Source organism: Anopheles coluzzii, chromosome 3 (genome assembly GCF_943734685.1).
Source record: "Anopheles coluzzii chromosome 3, AcolN3, whole genome shotgun sequence".
NCBI lineage: Eukaryota > Metazoa > Arthropoda > Insecta > Diptera > Culicidae > Anopheles > Anopheles coluzzii.
The window spans coordinates 49,952,261-49,974,700 of record NC_064671.1 but is presented as its reverse complement, the minus strand read 5'-3'; the positions used below and the strand labels follow the sequence as shown (position 1 = coordinate 49,974,700).

The window sequence follows — 22,440 nt, the reverse complement described above, 5'->3', positions numbered from 1 at the left end:
TTTATATTATGTTTCGTCGTTGAAATTATTATTTGTTTAGATTAAAATAGTGAAAAAAAATAAACTATTCATTTTAACCCAGGCAAAACCTTTACGGGTAGCATTATAGGATCTCAAGGGCCGCATACAACATAAAATATGTACGACCACTGCACAATTAAATTGAAAATCTTTTCTCAAGTATTTTCCCTAGATGCATTGTTGAAGTTGATTGAAACATGTCCCCCATGTTTCTACTGACATTCGATTACTCTCGTCTTAGTTGTATATAACTTGATTTTATGTGAGTAACAAAAATAATCCAGTATTTGAAATAAACTATAAAAACAAAGATAGAAAAAAATAAAACTGGGAGTGTTCAAGTGAAAGAGAAGATTCCCTTTTTGAATACAGTTCATGCTCATATATAAACACACATATATTAATATATTTTAATATAACTGTATGTTATATTATATGAGCAATATATGAGCATTTACGCATTCTAGAGACAACCTGGTTTCTAAATTACCCTCTATTATCTAGCATAGGCCATCACGAAGTAGCATCAACAGTGTAAGTGTGTCGTCATATTTTAACACCCGTTGTGGCTGAATGCGAACGGTAGTACACCCATCTTTAAGAAAATGCTAACGAAAGGTTGATCCCAAGTTCTCCAAAAATCTGCAGTCATTTGCATTCATCCACGTTTCAGCCATAAGTTTTATCGTTCTGTCGATATGTCCTTCTTGCCCTTTTTTCCAAACCTCTTGCGAAGATATTATTACCGTTGTCATCAGTGGTGCCCTTAGTACCTTTTTTACCCAACCAAACTGAATCTTGCGCTGGGGACCGAGGGTGCAAAGGCATTCCACTTTCCTTCCTGTCTCTCAAATCAGCAGCTGGGAAAAGGCCAAACGTTACTCCACCGCTTAGCGTCTGATCGAATCCATATTTTTCTGATAGCATCCTACGACCACCCTAACCGCCCTAACCTATAGCCATTTTTATTATGCTGTTAGCGGTGGGATAGCAACGTGTTAGCATATTCTTTTGCGCCCAAACTGGAAGAAACAAGATCCTAACAAGATGCAGCACAGACAGCACTTGGTGAATTTTAAGTATCGTGCAAGATGTGGCTCGAAATCAAATTCGAATGTACTTTTACAACGGATGCGATATCGATGATCCCTTTCCGCCAAAGTCGTATTGTACCGATGTGTATGATGAGGGATCTGCTCTGGTTTTCTCTAGATTTCTAAAATGGGCGAATCTGTCGAAACCTGTATCAAATCACTACCTATTCACCAGGGAACGCAGCGGGAAACAACACACTCGGAAATCGTTTGAACATATACATATTTTTAAAGATTTATGCCTTGTTTGGGTGCTTCGTTCGTATCAATGTTACGATCGTGATATCATCAGCTGAAACTTGATTTTATTCTTATTTTTCAATATATTTTTTATCAGCGTGTATAAACTGTTCCTTTGACCATGACAGCTTACACTTCACTGCATTTCTTAAGCGCCATAATCCAATCGCGTAATAATCACTACACATTTTTTCGTGTGGCATCTTCTTACTATTCTTACATTAATTATCACTATGACCGGAATGCACATTAATGCAACCGTATGGCTTGCTGTATGTCATTCCATGATTGCAATAAGCCATCAAATACTGTCCAAACGACTCGTTCTTTCTTGCATGCGTTTCGCTATTATTGAGATGGTGGATGGATTGGAATGGAATGGAATTGTGCGTCCCCTTCAATTTTATTCATCGCAATTTTCTGCCCTTCCTCTATTGCAATAAAAAGGAACCCCACTGCGACGGGACGTCTAAATTGTCATTCAAATTAATGTGTAATGAATATATATCACAAGCCACTTATCAAATCAAAAGTAAGCAAACCGTAGCATGGTCGTGCCATTGAAGATAAGGTGCCAGAAACGGGCCGGATATAATTGAATAAGCTTAAATACAACGTTCCCTTGCACGATTATAAGGAAGAACAATTTGGTATATTTTTACGTATAGTCAGAGACAGGAAATAATGCTACATAATTTGTAAAATTTGTAACATTCCTTGTGAAGAGTTTATAAACAACATATTAAAAAAAAGACTTTGTTTAGAAAAATACCCAACCCACCGAAGTTGTAATAACATTACGGTTAAACATGTTTGAAATGCTCTATACTACCATCATTGTGCAGCTTCCCCTAGGACTAATGTGAAATCAAGAAAAGCCTCTCAAAAGCAATGCTCAAGCATACGGATGCATCTATCAGACATACACTGGCGGTCGCTCTTTGGTCGCGGATCAACACCGAAATTCAATAAAAATCCCGTCACCAACTCAATGTTCTTCCTCATTCTTTCTTCCACTTTTACAAATTAATGCATAATACATGAGAGCTACGACTTCGACAAGAATTCGTTTGCTCCCTTTCCTATCTTATATAGGGCGCCTGATCCAGCGTTTTCTCCATTTCTCCTTTATTTCTGCAATCTCGAGCCTGCACATACCGCGCAACAGAGCGAATAAGGGCGTTAGATCTTTATATTCCTTCGATATCGTCGATTCTCCCCCACTTCTAGTACTTTGTCCTGAAACTGAGAAGAGATTGCTTCAGCAGAAAAAAAGCATAAGATTGGCATAAATTATACATTTTTCAATGTTCTAGTCCCTGGGTACTTTGAACGTAAGATGACTTGGATGGAGAGCGACGATTCAGCAGCATATCGTAAATGGTTTTGTTTTTCGAGGGTGAAAGGTAGCGACGATGCAAAAATCAATAATTGTCCGACAAAGAATCGCATTTTCTTGAAGTCAATTGAAGATAAAAATCAATGGAAGTAAGTTGATGCTTTAAAAATACACTGTACAATTGTTCGCGAAAAACCGGATGTACGTGACGGTATGAGCTAATTTGTATAATTAATCATTTCATGCAGTCATTTTTTTCTACAAGTATTATGAATTCAGCGGTACTCTACATTTCATTCAGTACCAGGGGATTTTAACTGCTATCAAATAATGCAACTTACTGATTGAGGTTTCGAGTTATCCGTTAAACCTGGTGTGTCGAAAGAAATGTATCAGCTTGTGTTGGTCAATGATAATGGTACCCAGTATTCATGCCATAAATTTTATAACAGTCTACATACCCCGCACCCTTCCACTCCCATCGCCAAAGGTTGTGATTGGGACTACTTATGAACGATGTAATTTAACTTGTCATTCATTATAATCCAGCAATAAACTTGACCGTCGGGTGGAATGGTCCTCAATTTTCTGATTTCCTTAAAAATTGTGATAAGATTTTTTTTCTTTTTTTCCTCTTCAGATCAATAAAGCGTGTTCGTTCCACACGACACAAAAAAAACTACATCAAAACCAAAAATCTTCATTGCAATATTATTGAAAATATCTGTAGATTTACACTCAGCCTCTGCTTGGTCATCCTGCAAAGGTTGTTTACACTGGTTTAATATCTTATCTAACAAACGAAAACGTCACTACTGATATCAAATCAATATCGCAAAGTTCCCTTTCATCACGTAATACAAACACCCATTGAGTGGATGACGCACGGTACGTATATATAAGAGAAGAAACAGTAACAGTATAACTCAACTTCCTGGAGGGGTCAGTACTAATAATGAAACTGTTCATCGTCGTCGTTTTGGCGTGCTTGGCCGCGGTCCAGGTAAGACTTCCACCCCAAAACGTTAAGGTATGACCAACTAATTTTGCACACCTCCACTATCGTTAGGCTCGCGAGATCAGCTACCAATCGATCGTTCCATTTCGTGAAGCTACTCGTAGTTCGCGTATCGTGAACGGCTTCCCAGCGTCGCTCGGTCAGTTCCCGTACCAAGTATTTCTAATCGGCGATGGCAGCCTGGCATGCGGTGGATCCCTCATCTCGGCAGAATGGGTCCTAACCGCTGCTCACTGTCAAGTGGGAATCTCCCAGTTCACAGTCCGCGCTGGATCGATCCAAAATAACTCAGGCGGTACCGTGCGTACCTCCAATTTGATCATCATCCATCCAAACTACAACCCCAGCAATCTGAACAACGACATTGGTCTGATCCGCTTGAACGAACCCATGCCACTAGGCGGCAACATTCAGGTCGTTGCTCTTCCCGAAGCAAATCTATCAGAGACATTCCTTAACCGTGAAGCTACTGTTTCCGGATTCGGACGTACCAGTGACGCGAGTGGCGCCATCTCCCCGAACCTCAACTTTGTTCACTTGAACATTATCTCGAACATCCAGTGCATGGGAACGTATGGTTCGGCAACCATCATCGACTCCACTGTCTGTGCGGTTGGTCGCGACGCTCCAAACCAGGGCACATGCAACGGAGACTCTGGTGGCCCATTGACTGTCACCGAAAACGGCCAATCGGTCCAGATTGGTGTGGTGTCCTTCGTTGCTGCCGCTGGGTGTGAAGTTGGTTTTCCTTCCGGTTATGTACGCACCACCCATTTCCGTAACTGGATTCGGGATCAATCTGGCATCTAAGCTTAGAACGCAAAGAACTCTACTTTTGGCTCACTAGTTATGCACACTTAGTGGTTTCCGCTAAATGTGTCATATGAATACTCCCCATCCCAATTGTCTAATAAAACTGTTTTTTACATCTTCAAACAAGGTTTGTTTAATTTAAAATTTATTGTTATTTTTATATGATTTACAATTTGACCGAAAGTTCTCTCGCGCGCTCTTTTTGGCGTTAGTTCGAGTTGTTAGATCAATTTGACGTATCAATTTCGGGACCATTCGCAGAAATTTTATCTTGTGAAATCCAGTCTACTCCCAAGTGTGCAATTTATTCACAAAGACTATTAGAGAATTTTCGATAAAATCTAATAATTTGCGAAGAAAAAAATTTAAAAGTACTTTTACTTACATTTGCAAACAAAATTTAACTGAAAATAAAACATGGGCAATGTTTGCCTTTTTAAGTCTATTGTTGTGAAAGCACACATATCCTATCTCATTATTTATGGCGAGTTATAACAATCCGGTAAATAAATCAATATCTATCGAATTGACAAGAAATGTGATAGATTGGACTTTTCTTTTGTAACATGAGTATAGTTCTTCATTGCAAATAGTACCATGTCGCTAATTTTAGAGCCTGCAGTTTAATAATTGAAAATTTACACATTTGCATAACTTTGAACAGCACTTTACTCTTTTCTAACTTACCTACGTAGACCAAAAAATATGTCCAGCCAATGCCGATGATGCACCAACGCACAAATACCTGATATTGCAACAAACAAAAGTGCAACAATGGACAATGAAAAGAAAATCTGTCGCATAACTTAGTTAGGTATACTAGATTTTAGCGCAAACGCATACAGCATCCTGGCAAGCAACGACTGATCGCGAAACTTGTTTTTGTTTTTGAAAGAGAACAGGTCGATGCAGAGCCCGTTGCTAGGTAGCCATTTTCGGCTCGCTTTTAACAGCTTCATGAAAAAGTGTTTACAAATAAACGTGTTAACCTACAATTTCTTGCGGCCAATCACTGGAGACATGGAGATCAAAGGACACAATAAACAAAGAACATTAATAAACGTTTTCATTGGTTGCCATTCCATAACCACTAATCACTACCGTTTGCAACAGTCTTGCTGGAGAAACCAAATGCTTGTCAGTCATGAAACAGCTCATTATATGTTCCAACTGGATCTGAAAAGTCCTTTTAATTTTCTACTAAGCATTGTGCCGATTAGATGTCTTATTTTATTCTCAAATACGTAGAATACGCATACGGTTCAATGCTTATAGTCAGGTGCGAATGATAAATGAGATCTTTGGATTGAATCCTGTCATAAAACATTCTAATTGCTCATATTGGTAATAGAAAAGAAGTGCAAAATGCCGAATAGGTAGCTATCCACGGAACGATTGTTTGATGGCGAATCTCAAAAAAAGATTCGCAAACATGACACGTTTTGCGTTTCCATGACTCGATTCTTCTGTAGATGCGTTGACTTCAATGAACATATCAAACTTTTTTTTATTTATTTTGATATTTTGATAGTAATTCGTGTGATGACGTAAATAAATAGAAAACGTACTTAAAATACCCAAAATTTGTGAGAAAAATGCACATTTGCGATGAATTTCCGGATGTTTCCGTTTAAGTGTTTTTTTAACTGAGAATCACTACAATCAGCAAACCTCCCGTTAAAAAGCACTCCAGTTAAAACACATCCAGTAAGCGATCACCTACTGTACGTGATTGGGATGATGAGTGGGGGAATAGTTTATTATGATTTGATAGTTATTGTTTACTACTTCATATTTGATACTTGATCTGTATTTTAAAGTTAGCAGGCCCTCTTGAAATTACAAACGGCTTAAATGCAAGGCACATACGCACAACAATGGATTACAACTAAACCATAACAACGACCTAGCAGCTAGGAGCGATCGCGGTGGAACATATGCATTAAGACCAGAGAGTAGCACCGACGGGTCGATCTGAATGTCTAAGAGTCCCTCACTCTTACAGCTTTTTTGCTTGCAATTGCAATTTCATTGCTTCAACGACTCGAGGCCTAGCAGCGCACAGCGTTCCTCATAGTCCCTCCAGTAGCGCTCGGCAAACCGCGTAAGTTTGTGCAGAATGGACTGTATGCGTATCAGGAGGCGAACAGCTGAAGGACATAGCTCAATAGAAGCATATGGCAAAACCGAACCAAAGTGAATTGAAACATCTTGAGGCTATGCGTGTTGCACGGGTAGACCAAACGCCTGGAGCTTGGAAAGCAGCAAGGAGTGAAGGACGCTTGCAAAGGCAGCCTTGATGTCGTGGCATAGATGATCCTGTGGTTGAACGCTGAGGCTGGAAATAGACGAACCGAGATCGTCGCGGTACCGCGAAATTCGCGCCTTGTTTATAACAGTTGTAGAACAAGTGGGCTGTCAAATCTTTCGCGACTCCGTTCGCGATTGCTGTTTCACAGAGATACCCAACTTCGGTATTCCTGAGATTTTCGCCGCAGCCCGAACCTATTTTTTTCTGGTGAATTTGTTTGAAAAAACGTGTAGAAAAATGACTTTTGTATTTTATTTTGCATAACCAATGTGAAATAAATAATTTGATTCGCAAATTGATAAAAAATATTTCTTCTTGGCACATTCAATCGTCACCAGACCTCGGATAGTTCCATACATAAACCGCGATTATCTCGCCTATCTGTCAGATTTTATAACAAAATTGACAGCTCAAGTCAAACGCGATACCGCGACGATCTCGGATCGTCTATTTCCTGCCGGTATCGTCGGTATCAAAGAGGACTATACAAAGAGGACATTAAACATAGACTGCTAACAAAGAATGAATCATTTATTTATTGTTTTATTCTGATAGCGCGAGTTCATTGTCATAAATTAGTGTGTTTTTTTCTATATAACTCAGAGCTTACAGCAATTGTTACAGTACTTGTTGCAAACGAAGTTTTCGTCTTCACATTCACGTTTTTCTCAGGTACCCAATGGTATTTTAAAGTATCAACATGATTCTTTAACTATCATTGAGACACTTTCATTCAACACAATTCTAGCCGATGCACAGAAGCTGTACAATCTCCACTATGGTTGTTTGTTGAGTTTGTTGAATTTAACTTTTTGCCTCGAATTTCTGTACAATATTTCAAATTTAGTGAAAAACTCTGTCCCACTTCATAAGCTTGTAACTCACCAAATGAGCAACCGCATGCAAAAGCTATTATTTCTCCCATAACAATCATTGCTAGTACTTGTTCGCATTCCAGTCAAATTTTGCTTAGTTTCGTACACATGTACGATTCGAATAGTAGTAGTAGCTTGCATTAGAATGGCACTATATACAAATGTTTCGCATGGTCTGTTGTGTCGATGGTATGATACACATGCTCTAGTACATACATCACATTCTTGATGATGTATTTAGTCTACATGTGTGAGAGAAGGCAAATCAAATGAATCAAACGTGTTGGAACGGTGTTAACACTACGAGTTGGGAAGCATATCGTTAAGCATTTCTTTTTCCGAAGTACTAAGCTTATCGGGGAATTTAATATCGAATGCTACGAGTAGATCCCCCTTCCGCGATGGTTCCTTCGGAAATGGTAGTCCATAACCTTGTATACGCTTAACCGTGTTAGGTTTGATGATTTCTTGCTTTGTACTAATTCGTAGCTTTTCTCCTGTCATAGTGGGCACTTCAAATATTACTCCACAGAGAGCCTGAAATAAAAACAAACAAATGTCACAAAAGAAATTTTAACATATCTTCTAACAATGATTATGGCAACAGCAACTAGAACGTGTCATTTGATATATCTTGATAAGTCTTAATTCAAGTATAAATATTTTAAGCAATTAACTTTTTTTATATTTAACGAAAACAGCTATTTGCCAGAAGAACAGAAAATTACGAGGTAGAGTTGTACTGGTAGAAAATTTCCATATACGTACCTGTTTCAGTGTCAAACGAGCGGTGTACCGCAGATCACTTCCTTCGCGCCGGAACCAGACGTGAGGTTTGTCGCGTATGATGAAAACAATGTCAGCAGGTATTTTGCCTTTCGTTTGATCGCCCTCCTTCTGAAAGGTGACCTTTGTACCTGACTTCCACCCAGGCTTAATGGATATGCTCACGCATTTGTCCTCCTTTTTCGAAGTACCGTCCGGTTGAAGGACGCGACGTGAAATTTTCATCTTCTTCACACAGCCATGATAAATCTCTTCTAACGTAACGTACAGATCGTGCTCGATTGGTGGATCCTGTACTTTCTCCTTTTTGAGAGGTGAGTGAACGTTGAAGGAGTGTGACCTGAGGGACATATTAACATGATTAATTAACAGTACGTTTTATATGCAATAATACTCTTGAAACAAACAAACAAAAAACAATTTTATCAAACAAATCATACCTAAAGGCACCTCCTAGACCGTGCCGGTTTCCCAAACCACTGAACGGCGTGAAGAAATCGTCATCGTTGAAAATACTGCTATTGAATAAGCTATCGTTGTGCATATCGAAAAATGATCCAAACGGGTTGTTCGATCCAAAAAACTGTGCAAACGTGGCTCTAGGATCTCCATGGAATTCATAAGTAAAGTTTTGCGAAGAGTTTGATGTGCCATTGGAAGCTCCTGTACAAGAACGGATAAATCAACAGTTGTTGTAATGTAAGACTTCAACATCACAAAGTAAGAATAACTTACGTCCTTTTAATCCATCTTCACCAAATTTATCATACATTTCACGTTTCTTCTTATCGGACAACACTTCGTATGCTTCAGCAACTTCTTTAAACTTTTCCTCTGCCCCAGGTGATTTGTTTTTGTCTGGGTGATATTTTAGCGCTAATTTTCGGTAAGCTTTTTTGATGTCTTCATCCGTCGACCCTCTTGGAATACCGAGAGTTTTGTAATAATCTTTCCCCATGGCACCTATTTTGATCCGACGAGCCTTTACCAAAAATTAGAATAACACTACAGTTTGTGCACTATAATGTTTGAGTTCCACAGAAAGAAATGAACTTATAAATGTTGTTTGAATATGTGTTAGCACGACGTTGCACAAACAAGAGTGATCCTATAAAAAAAAGAATAAATAAAGGTTAGATTGTAATTACTTCAACACAACCTGCTAATGTCACATAAAGTAAAATGCTACAATTCATCAACGCATTCTCCAAATAAAGCAAAACAATAGAAACTAGCAGAATAAATTTCAGGAATGTCTATGTCATTCCATTTTTTCTATTCCATTAAAATAAATATGTTTACCTTTTTTTTAACAAATATTTCAGTATTCGAGTAGATCACAAATCCGATTGACAAATTCTAAAAAGATTCCCTTCAAGTTTTCCTTGTTCTACCTCACGATGAGTAACCACATTTGAGCACCCTTATTATTGAAAACAATTGTTTAAAATTTAATAAATATTGTTAAACATGCCGAGTCCCATATTTACACTCTAAAATCACTTTCACTGATCACACGAAACTGCGGCAGAAAACAGGTACACGCTTCCACCAACAGCCAAACGCTGTTTAACGATACATTTTCAATTGAAGACAATTTAAAAATACTGCTCATTGCTAGGCCTCAGGAAACAGGTCCAGTGAAATATATACTGGAAATGTAAATGTACTTGATGTATCCTTGATATGAGCAATGCCTGGTTGTATATACATACAGTACCCATCAACCTATAAACAGAATATATTTACCACTACCTTCTTCGCATTCGATTGAACTACCACAAACTAAGCTCTCAATACATTTGACGCGCGCATCCGAAATACTAAAGTACTAACACCAAAACGCTTCGAAGTCAGGTTTTGGCGCAGCGTGTACGTCTGCGCACACCGTAAAGGTTTCGCGTTATTGCAACGTATCTCGCATTCTATCCCATGTAAAACCAATCCACCGTAAAGTGTGTAAAATAACAATATCTCAGACGGTAGCGTCTGAAAGATGAGTTGAATTCTGAATCCATTCTCTGCCGGGCATGGTCAACAGATTGAGTGTCGCAGTCCTCGAAAGTGTTCGTCCAACTCACAGTTATTTCATTCACACCTATCGCTTGGTGGTTCAGGGCTACTTGATCAGAGTCTGATCTGTCCATGACTTTGTGTCGTATTGAAGAGAAAAGCAATTTCATTCCACTTCCTTGCAAAAATGGTCACAGTCTCAGACAGTGCATCAGGTTCAAGATCAAAACAACGTGCTCATCTCTGAACAATAATTGTACTTGTTTGTATTTATTTTTTCAGAACCCCTTGTTCGAAAATCTCACCTTAACTTCAACCGCATGTGTCCATTCATATTGAATGTTTTTAACACAATACCATTCACCGAATAACAGAGACGAAACTTGTGATTCATGGTTTTAGCCGTATAGGTTTAGTTGCTTTCAATGTATAATTTAAGTTTGTTTGCCTTTCAGTTACCAATAAATTTTTAATTGCTCCTATTTCGGCTTTCTTACAAGCCATACAAAATGAATGACTGAATTAAAATATTTGCCATACGTATTATTGGTATTGTTCATCAGTAATTATATAATGTGAATTATATTGTTATTTATAATTATCATATCATATTTCTTAATTATACTACATTTTAACTATTCGACACTAAAACAATATTTTTTGTGTGAAAATAAGGTTAAATGTTCAATCTAATGAATACAGTTAACAAAAATGCCAATATATTATCTTTAAGACGGAAGAATTCAACCTCCCGCCTAAGAAGCAACCAATAAAGTTTCTTTATAACAAAAGCGACATCTCCATGATAGATGTGTCTCCAAACTACGGCATGTAAGTCGCATGCGAAAACTAAAGGTTTAAACGATTAGTTGTTAGTTTTGGGTTTGATCACCCTTCCATGTCTAAAAAAGTAAATTATTTATTTAATTAATGAATTTATCTTTACTAGTATAAATCTGTACAGATTCGAATTTTTCCTTCGTATTTTCTTATCAAACGAGATTTAAACATTCACACAGTATGTCCAAGGCGTCCCTCAACGACTTTATTTGCGAAACAATGTGGCCCGCGAAGTGAAAAGTTTTAGACGCCCTAACACTTAGGCCGTTATGCCCAAGAACAAATAAGAAACAATTCAACTTATGCTGTGATAAGCTATAAACACGTTAAACTAATATTATTTATTTAAGTCAAAATTCTCCAACATTTCTTTGGGGGAATTTCTCACCAGTGAAATGGATAAGTTAATACTTATTACGTTGCTTTATTATTACACGATCTTCGATCATTAATGTATGCCACTTAATATATCCCAGTATCCCCTAATATCTGAATATCTCTCTGCATGCTATTATTAAGCCTTGGAAGTCTGTATAGGCCACCATGACTACATATGTCCCTGCCTAAAAAAAGTAGCATAACAATCTATACCTCTGCTGCATTTTAATACTGAAGCCTCCTATTACTGTTAAACTAAAATTCAATGAATTAGTCCACGATCATCGAAAAGTGTTGCGAAAAGTGTAAATTTGATTTTACACCATTCATGGTTCCCATCAAACCATAACAAGATGTTGTAGTTATAGCCAGGCAAAGGCATCTGTCTTACAACGCTCAATCTCCTACTGTCCATTATTGTTTAGTCGGCAATATGTCATAAGTGATTGCCATATGGCACTGCTGCACCATTGGGTGACGAGTGGCTTTTACCATATCAGTCAATAGATATGAATGATAATCCAACACATTCTTCCATATTAGTACGGTGTCCAAAGCCGGTCAGTTGAGAAGCTGGTCCGTTTTTTTTCTTTTCTTTTTTTCTGCACTCTATAACGTTCAGCGAACGTGTCAGCCGTCGAGTTAAATTTTGAGAAACAAGTTTCACGTCTCGGCGATATCAGCTTCCATGAAAGGATCTCCGAGCAATTCGCGAGAAAATTTTGATTACCAGTACAAGCGAGGACAATCCATAAGCAACAATATGCGGCTATAGTATGAGACTCGTTAAACCAAGGCATCCAACATATCTTACAAGTTTACAAATGATTCTATTCGTACAAAGTGGCCTTATTATATTGCTAGATAACCTCATTCTCACGAACTTTTTTTATAAGATTGAACTAAATTCTTAAATTTAAATCTGTTTTCTATACTATTTTGATTCGTCCTAAATTGTATAGTACTACATTTCAAACATTCAACCAAAGGAACGCTTTCCTTCTTCATTGGCGTAACGACCTTCGCGATCACGCTGGCTTATTAAAGACTATCGAGACTTATTAATGTACCTCACAGCCGGGTAGTCAATCCTTGCTACGAGGGACGGCCGATACAAGGCTTGAACCCACCACAGGCATGTTGTTAACAACAGTACCGAGGGACTGTCTCGAACACTTTTATGGTCTACTTTTATTGATCTGATCAACTTTTATGAGTAAGCTAAGTTATTATTGGGCATTTTTTTTCAGATATCTCATTTCACCATCATCTGATCAACATTTAATTCAGCATTCATTCTTAATTAATATAAACACTTTATACTTAAGAAACATTTGAAAGTATAAATAACTTATAAAATAATTATCTCCTTCTCAATTCATAGAAAACCAAAGTTCCAAACCATACTTTCTTTATAACCATTCTTTATAAAATCAAATATATCATATATGTTTAATATGGCTTGGTCCATATAGCATTGCTTAAAACTTATATATTATAAGAAAAAACATGTAATCTACCGCATAAATCTTACAATTATGCCTAGGCATATTATGCATATTTTTAGCCTATTTTCATACACTACGCGCGTGAGCTGTTATTCAAGAACTACAACATATGTAGAACTACAAACTCTTCATTTAGTATCATTATTTCATCGTCAGGCATGATAATAACTCAAAAGTGCATATCGAACCATTAAAAAGGTAATAATTGAAAATCATCTAATAAAAATGCCTTTAAAAACGCACCATCGCCAACCTAAGGCAAACAGGCTGCCATTTCGTTGATGCTGGAATCAGAGTTAGTCATGATCGTTTCGAGCAAAGCACACGGGCCGTTCCAAAGCCGCCTGGTTGAAATACTAAACTTCTTTCGATTCGCTTTTCCCCAAAAAGGAAACCAATCACACCTCCCCAAAAAGAAGCTTACTCCAAGTATCAAATGTTCCCCACGCTACCTTCATGATCGTCATATGCTAGCCATACGACGACTTGAACACAACGGAACAGAGCACAGCTCTGATCAGATCGGGTGATCGAGGAGCATTACTTCATGTCTCACCATTTCGAAGAGACTCGTTTTTATTCCCTTTCGCCTATGACTCCCAACACGTTTGGTAAAAAAGATGATATTTCAACCACCGTCCAACCGTTGGACTCGATACGATGCTAGTTGCCGCGCATGAACTGATGGCGCACGCATAAGTATGGAACATATCTACATGCAATTATCATGTGTTTGTGCATGTCTGTATGCGAATTGTGCTGTTTGACACAAAATCGATTGTGAAGATGTTGACCATAAATGGTAACGGAATTTTTAGTATTGCATCGTGTCACCCTGGCCTCTTCTGGCTCCTACCAGTGCGGCCATGGTCGTAACGCTTGCACACACCAAAACTCGTTCACCACCCTTACTCTGCGCAGCACTTCAGTCCTGTGATACCCTTGCTAAGTGACAAGCTTCACATCGCAAATACAGCATATCACTATATCCAAACCAGATGCGAATAACCAAACGAGCCATATGAACATGGTTTGATCGCTATCGCTACTCTACTACAAGTGAGAATACATATCAATTAGCAGAAGGGTTTAGGTCGCTGCATACCATCGCACCTTTTTGATGCATCGTCTAAGGACGCACATAAGGCACATGACCCGTTGCACTTTTGCTCTACTACGCTTACAAAGGTTCCATTAACGATCAATGATATGTTGCAGCAAACAAGCATATCTCTCTGAAACTCGCCACCGCCTCTTCCAATTCATCGGCTGTGCAAACAAATCTGTTCTGTGAACAATTTGTTGCACAGTCTTGTAGCCCCTAGCCTGCACCCCACCAATTTCAAATCAGCACACTTGACCGGTCTTGGCTCACTAATAAAAAGACCGCTACTGATAGCTTACTAGTTAGTGTGGAAAATCAAGTCCGAATACTTCAAGCCTTTCTCGTAAACTGGTTTATCACTAGAGACAGTGAGGGAAATGTGATACAGTTTGATATTCATTTTCCACCTTAGAGAGTTATTATATTTCATACATTTTTTCATTACTTTATTTTATCATACATATTATTTTGAAGAGCTAACAAAGAAACAATTATGAAACAAGCATAATTGGATTTGATTTCAAACACCACCACTATTGTGGAGTACTTCATGATATTTTCTAGTCTTTATGATGATTGTAAACATGTACATTATCTAACAACTACATTTCTTACAGATTAAGAAATATTAATTCAATTAAAATTTTATTTAAATGCTGTACAATGTAAGGGTTATGTTATTGTAAAATTTATTATTAATTCTTATACAATTATTTATAGTTATGTTTAGAGATTGCAAAAATTATAATCGTAAAATAATTACAAAGTTTGACTAATCTTGCCAAATCTCGACTATACCGTTCCTCGTTGCAGAGACTGACTATCCTGCTTTTATAAATCACGAAAGCTTGTATAGGCCAGCATAAATGAATAAGTTGTTACGCCAAAAAGAAGAAGAAGAAGTACAAAAAGTCTATTGCTGGTATAACGCGCGTTTATGTAGCCCGCGAAGCAATTTTCTATACAGACAGAATTATTAATTTACAGTGACATACAACTAGATGCAATGTCAAAAATAATCAATCATACGATCAATAAATTTGAACACGATCAACGGCAAGCTGATGCTATTCTATTGTTTTTCGTTCCAAAGGAAACAAATCATTTTTGTTTTTTGTGCTGAATGAAACATATTTTCAATTTAACGGTATTTAATCTATTGCCGTTAAATTATTCGCGTTTTTATATGATCAACTTGTTGATTATTAGTGTTCATTTAACACTACGCTACAAGTGGCTCAGTACACTTTGCTTGTACTACTACTACGATTGCTTGTAGTAGATTTTCAAACAAGGGATAAAAAACATGCTCACTTTTACATGCACATGATGGTTAATGTATGGCAATAACGAACTGTTAATTAGCACCTATTTTATTAAAATTATGGATCGCTTAACATATTTTGTTTTCCATAAAATCTGCTCAATGCTAATTTATTTTAACAGTCGTTATTGTTTCACCGAACACATTAACCGATATCTTTTCGATGCCACATTTTGACAAACATCGGTCAATCGGCTAGAGTTTCGAAAAACACGAGAAATTAGATGATCAGCAATTCCGTTTGAGGCCACTTTATTTTTAATCATTTATCAATTTATGATTTTTTAATGATAATAATTGGTTTATAGTTCTCTTCCAATCCTACATTTACTTTTATTGAAAAATGTTACAGTTTCATTAAATAAACTAAATGTAATCAACCCACCCATAAATTTGACGGATTTCGTAGAGATAGGTATACCACATATGTATCTGAAAATCTATGAAAATTATGAAAATTATACATATGCTACAAACTCATAGTACGTTATGATAAATTAACAAAAAGTAAAAATCAATATTAAACAATAGGTATTTTTTAGTACTTCACTTTAAAGTTTAAATTCCGCCAAATTGACGGGTTCCGTAAACCTAGTGTTAAAATCATCCATCACAGCAAATGGAGCACATTTATCGACTCTTGTATGTTGGTTTCAAAACTATCTTTGTTATCGCCTTCAATAAAAAACAACGATGCATGTAGAACAATAAAAATTAAACAATTTTGTAAAACATTAAACATTTCAATACCTCATTTAGTTTAGTTTAGTGACACCCTTAGCGATAAAGACTAAAACGCTAAATAACAGTTCTCTATTTCCCTACATTCACGTGCATTCCCATCTCAAAACGTGCATGTAAAAGTGAGATTGTTTTTTATCACTTGTTTGAAAATCTACTGCAAATAATCGTACAAAGTGTACTGGACCACTTATCCGTTCTCACTACCAAAGGTTAATCCATCCGTGACGTTACGGTACAAAAACCATGGCACGATTGCAATACTGTTCCTTTAAGCTCCGCCAGATTACCAGCGGTCTGTGCTTTATCCCTTTTTTTATTCATGCCTTTTGTCCATTCTTGCACGCTCAAGTGTCTTCCATTATGAGGAGAATCGGTCGTACTTTCAGTAAATTTTACGTACGATATTAGCTCTGTTGCATTGGTACATCGAATGCATTGCTATTTTGTCGTCAAAACTAGCTTCACAACTCAGTCATACTAAATTCCATGTTGAATGAAACAGTAGCTATTCCCTATCCATCGTCCAGTAAGTATCACACAAGAGCTTAAGCATTCATAGATGTATATCAAATGGTTATTGAAAATGTAACGGGTAGCAAAATCAATAATCCGTGCTATTAGCATTCCTGTTCACACATGACATTTTTATGAATGATTTAATTCATGAGAAACTATTATAATAAATGACTGCAAGCGATAACTAGGACTGGCAATGTAATTTGTATTTTGTAAATTTGTTACTATATCAACCATACCTTACAACAATAACCAAATATAATGGTTCTTTAAATTTCGCTGATATATGATGATCACATTTTACTGATTACCTTCGAACAACCTTACTTTACGTGCGTCCAGCTAGTGGTTACAGGCCTGTTGCGCTGATTTAAAATGTTATTGTTACTTTATTTTTTGCTGTATATGCAATGTCGGATTAAAAACTCAATTTTCAAGTCAAGTCGTTAACAATATTCAGCTGATATAAGTGTGTGAACTAGCAGGATAAACAATAAATAAGTAAATATCGAAAAATACTCGTAAACATATCAGAACAGGTAAATAATGTTTTCATAAATATGTTTAAAACGCTCATACGTACAAAATGGTCCTACAAACAACTCTTTACAAAATGCAATAATGTAGCTACTAAAACATTCACTATAAAATGCTGTACAGGCGTCCCCCGAGTTACGACCTCCTCGAGTTACGACGATTCGCAGATACGACGATTTTGATTTTGACAGTTAAAAGTTGTCATTGAGAAGAAATTGATGTATTTTTTGAATTTCTAGGCTGATAACCGTTATACACACATTTACAAAGATTCCACAACTCCCCGGTCTTGAATATCTATATTATGTAAACGGTTTTTTAGGAAAATTAATACATTATAGTACATTACTTTAAATAAAGTACACAATTTCATAGATTATGACTCTTCAATTTCAGTTATAAACTTTATATTCACAGATATTCGACATACGACTATTTCGACTTACGCCTTCCTTTGGGACATATTTTCGGTCCCAAATACAGTCGTATCTCGGGGGACACCTGTACATAATTCAACTCGATTATGAAATCTTTTTTTTATATTTGAACATAACTAGCTGAGACACACACAAAAGTTTAAATTCTAAAGGACATAAATTTTATAACTTAAATATGGATACAATTGTACGAGAGTATGAGTTTTGCTTGTAAAAAAGTATAAGATAAAAGAGGGCTTATACTTTCCAACCTCAGATGTTGAGCTGTGCAACGCATGGATAATTGAGGCTGGGGTGACAAGAAGCAAAGCACATTCGGGTCAAGGTTATCAAGAATGCATATTTTCTCACAATGTCCTACAGACACAATGCCGTCCCTCCGCGCACGAGGAGCGTGTACCAATTGCAACAGCAGACATTACTGAAGAGAATACATACAAATATCTACTTTTTCACAAAAATGTGCACCATCTCAAAATTCATAAAAATACCTATATGATTACTAAATTATGCTTTATTATTTATTTATTTATTTATTATTTATTTATTATTTTTAATGTATTTGCATGTTTATGATGAAAACTGTGTGCTTGTATCTGTTTAATTTTAAGAGAATAATTTCAAATAAGCACCTGCATTATTTTTTTAAGTATTTAAAATAGTTTAATTACATCCATCATACAATCACAAACATTATCAAGGTAGATTATGTGTGATCCAACAGGCTCTTAACAAATTACATCGAAATTCGCATGCAACGAAAACTGGAAGCATGCGCTAACACACACTGAGAACAACCATTTCACAGTATAGCAATCTTTGATTCTTTCCTCGGCTTACGCATATGTCGTTACTATTACTATGACCGACACAGCCAACCAAGTAATATTGCTAGCGTTACAGATGCTTGTTCCACAAATACCATCACCGGCATTTGTGCCTCTTGTAGATTTGTGTGAGAGAAAATGTACGATTTCCAAAAATAAAACTCGCCCTGAATTGTAAGGTTACCTTTGGTCTGGTCATAACTTTTAAACTTTTTTTTTTGTTCATATTTTCTCCCATGTTGTTTCTTTCAATTTTCAAAATTTGCTTGGAAACAGCATTTAGCCGTATCTTTAGGAAGCTGTGTGCTTCAGTTCTCCGAGTGGGTGTATGCTCACACCGCGCACACCCGCCAAATGACAAAGAAGGTTGAAATCACCAGCTTGTTTGGCGGTCAGTCCGATGGCTAGAATGCTAAGCAGCCAATAAGCCGCAAAACACACATCCCATGCCAGCCAGCGTGCGTGGTTGGCTTTCCACGCATGCTGAATCGCTTTCAAATTTGCTCCCATGGTCGCAAATCAATAACCATCATCCCAAAATTGGCAGAAAACAAGAAACGCGTGCACTACACCCAGAATCAGACCGACCATTAATCGTGAAGCGTACAGTCACGCTTTTATTACTGGATTCAAACCACCTGGCTATTTAGCTTAAAGAAATAATCTTCGTCGCGAACCTCAACACTACACACATGTTATCAAATTCAACGACTAGACTAAAGATCCATATAAACAACCACGTTCCCTAGAGTTCATGGGATAAAGATGGGAATGATTCTAAAATTAGAGTCATCTCTTCGTTTCACTATACCTAAAAATAAAACTATGCCTAACTTTAGCGTGAATCACATCGATTAGGGTCAACACGCCATGACCTGAGAATGCCCCTGAAAAATTCTGTCAAAATTAATAGTAACCTAACGATAACTGAGCAAAAAACTCTCGATGTACCAGAACTGTCTAGTTTATTTGCAACATATTAGCAGTATTTTTAGATGCCTCTTGATACCATCCTACATTAAAATTGTTTTGATAACGTAAGAAAATTTAGATAGGTAGTCCCGAGCACAAATGCTTAATAACTAACCAAAATTTGCATCAAACAAGTCTGCACCATGACATCATCGCTTCAAATTTCACTTTGTTCTGTAAAACCTTTTATTCAAAGTGTACCTACCAACTACTGGCCTATAGCAAACCGATGATTGTTGCTTCACGCCCTATTAACCAACCAATATAAAGTAACCGACAAAATTGAAACACTGGATGGTAATGTAAAACATAGCACATCCTTGGGACGAAAAAACCCTCACTGTGACAAACTTGACTATGGTGAAACGATCTGTCTGGGCGTAGTATGTTACCTTTTTTGAAGCCGAAAGTGACGTAGGCTTTTTGACTCGCGTCACGGAAGAGCGTACCGCTGCTTGCCCCTCAGCAGCAACGTCGAAGCAGGTTTTGGCAAGGCCAAACGATCACGTCACACTGCAAACCAGCCGACCAGATCGATTGTGCCTTGGCGCGTATGCTCTTTCAGTTGCCGAGTCGTGTGGTTGAGTTAGAAGCAAACTGCTTATTCGGATGAGCTCTACAGGGAAAGAGTCCCAGTTAATTATTTTTGTTGCAATAATTTCTATTAGCGAGGCAAAACGTAAAATATCTTTGGCGCCACCGTTTAGACTCACTTAAAACTAGCGGCTAAAACTGACATACACATCGCACACCTGTCCATCACCTTTAACTGACACTGGACTATTCCCAATAACAACACTTAAAACACCTCTACCCGGCCTCACTGTATCTCACTATCCGTTACACTGGTACAGTAGCTGATTGTTTTTGCGACCAAGGTCCCAAAACTCAGCTATATGTTTACAACAGCGCAAGAGCGAAACCCCGCGCGTTACGCACTCGCGGCCTTTTTCATATTCTCTGGAGATGCTACAATCTTCGTCGTTTCGTACGTGATCACGTTCGCCTGCGTCGCACAAAAACTGCGACGGTCACTGTGTTTGTGAGCGTACGGAGAATGCGATAACTGACTATTTTGTTACACAATTGCAAAATACTGAGTATTATTTGCGTTAGAAAACCACAACACTGTTTTTGAAAAATCGTCTACATGCTAAACATAACCAAAACAAACCCACCGTCAACCGATAACTCTCTCCGTGTTGCGGTAGAAGGCACTCTTGACACTGAGGATGATGATCGCCACTGATGGACGCTGGAGGATGAAGCATTCGTATTGTCGCACACCGCACCCGCACACGAAGAGAGTGAGTGAAACACTAAACGTGAAACACGCACTTTGACTAAGCCAGTTTTTGAGCATCAGACTTCAACCTTTACTCGTACGTAGCCAATGTGGTGAACAGATGAGGGCATCGCATAAAACCGCATCGATCGTAGTCGGAATCGTTCGTTACGAATGTTGGTGTGCTGTACAGTGTTCATTACCGATCCACAGCAACACACATCGTGTTTTGTATGCATACAATCAGTCAGAGAAATGCCTATGCTAAAAGCGTAAATAAACTATTACATTTGATTTTTATGTTCATTTTTTCATTTTGAAGAAACGAGAAGGTTTTGTGTGTATATTTTTTACATACTTGACTTTACAGTTTACATACCAACTTTATTTTTTTTTCACTTTTTGTGATAGCAAAATGCGTGTGTAATTGTATTGTTAAACACATTCGTTAAAATGGTTGCCAGATCCATCTCAAAACGATGTCATTATTTCTCGAGTCTTTTAACACGATAACATAAAAAGTCCTACCTAATAAAACCTACCATGAAGATACGTCAATATGTCACAGCATTTCGAGAAACGGTGCTATCATCCTTGTGACAAAATCAAAAACCCTGTATTCTTGAAATCGAATCAAATGAACACTCGAATGAATATTTTTAAAGCTATATCATCTCTAGTTAGCTAATCAGCGTGAATGCCGTCATTCAACAACAGCTTGTGTGTGCGTGCATTGAGAGAGTGTTTCGAAAAAGTAGCAAACCAGTCAGAAAAAGAGAGCGATTCCATTGCGCAGCGTAAACATTAGTCATCCCTTGAAGGTGAGCGTATCAAGAGGTAATATTGAAGAATATTGCAGGGTGGCTAATTTTTATTTAAATCCAAATCGTTTCTTTTGTTTGTTTCGGATTTCAATTATAACAAAATTAAAAGTTTTAATTTCAATTACAGTTTCTAAACCCAAGGTATTAAATAATGTTAACATTAAACATTAAACATTAAACATTAAACATTAAACATTAAACATTAAACATTAAACATTAAACATTAAACATTAAACATTAAACATTAAACATTAAACATTAAACATTAAACATTAAACATTAAACATTAAACATTAAACATTAAACATTAAACATTAAACATTAAACATTAAACATTAAACATTAAACATTAAACATTAAACATTAAACATTAAACATTAAACATTAAACATTAAACATTAAACATTAAACATTAAACATTAAACATTAAACATTAAACATTAAACATTAAACATTAAACATTAAACATTAAACATTAAACATTAAACATTAAACATTAAACATTAAACATTAAACATTAAACATTAAACATTAAACATTAAACATTAAACATTAAACATTAAACATTAAACATTAAACATTAAACATTAAACATTAAACATTAAACATTAAACATTAAACATTAAACATTAA

General features: G+C 36.8%; 2 protein-coding genes across 2 annotated transcripts; one reads left to right on the top strand and one right to left on the bottom strand.

Annotated features, from left to right (window-relative positions):
• Positions 1-3,587: 3,587 nt before the first annotated feature.
• Positions 3,588-4,669, top strand: LOC120954618 (brachyurin-like). Its single transcript, XM_040374701.2, has 2 exons — positions 3,588-3,697; positions 3,764-4,669. Exons 1-2 carry the CDS (start codon positions 3,650-3,652, stop codon positions 4,520-4,522), a joined length of 807 nt encoding a protein of 268 aa, XP_040230635.1. The 5' UTR covers positions 3,588-3,649; the 3' UTR covers positions 4,523-4,669.
• Positions 4,670-7,341: 2,672 nt separating this feature from the next.
• Positions 7,342-21,059, bottom strand: LOC120954613 (dnaJ protein homolog 1). The gene is made up of 5 exons (XM_040374694.2): positions 20,877-21,059; positions 9,233-9,479; positions 8,938-9,160; positions 8,480-8,837; positions 7,342-8,248 (listed from the first exon to the last, which is right to left on the bottom strand). Exons 1-5 carry the CDS (start codon positions 20,967-20,969, stop codon positions 8,012-8,014), a joined length of 1,158 nt encoding a protein of 385 aa, XP_040230628.2. The 5' UTR covers positions 20,970-21,059; the 3' UTR covers positions 7,342-8,011.
• Positions 21,060-22,440: the final 1,381 nt, after the last annotated feature.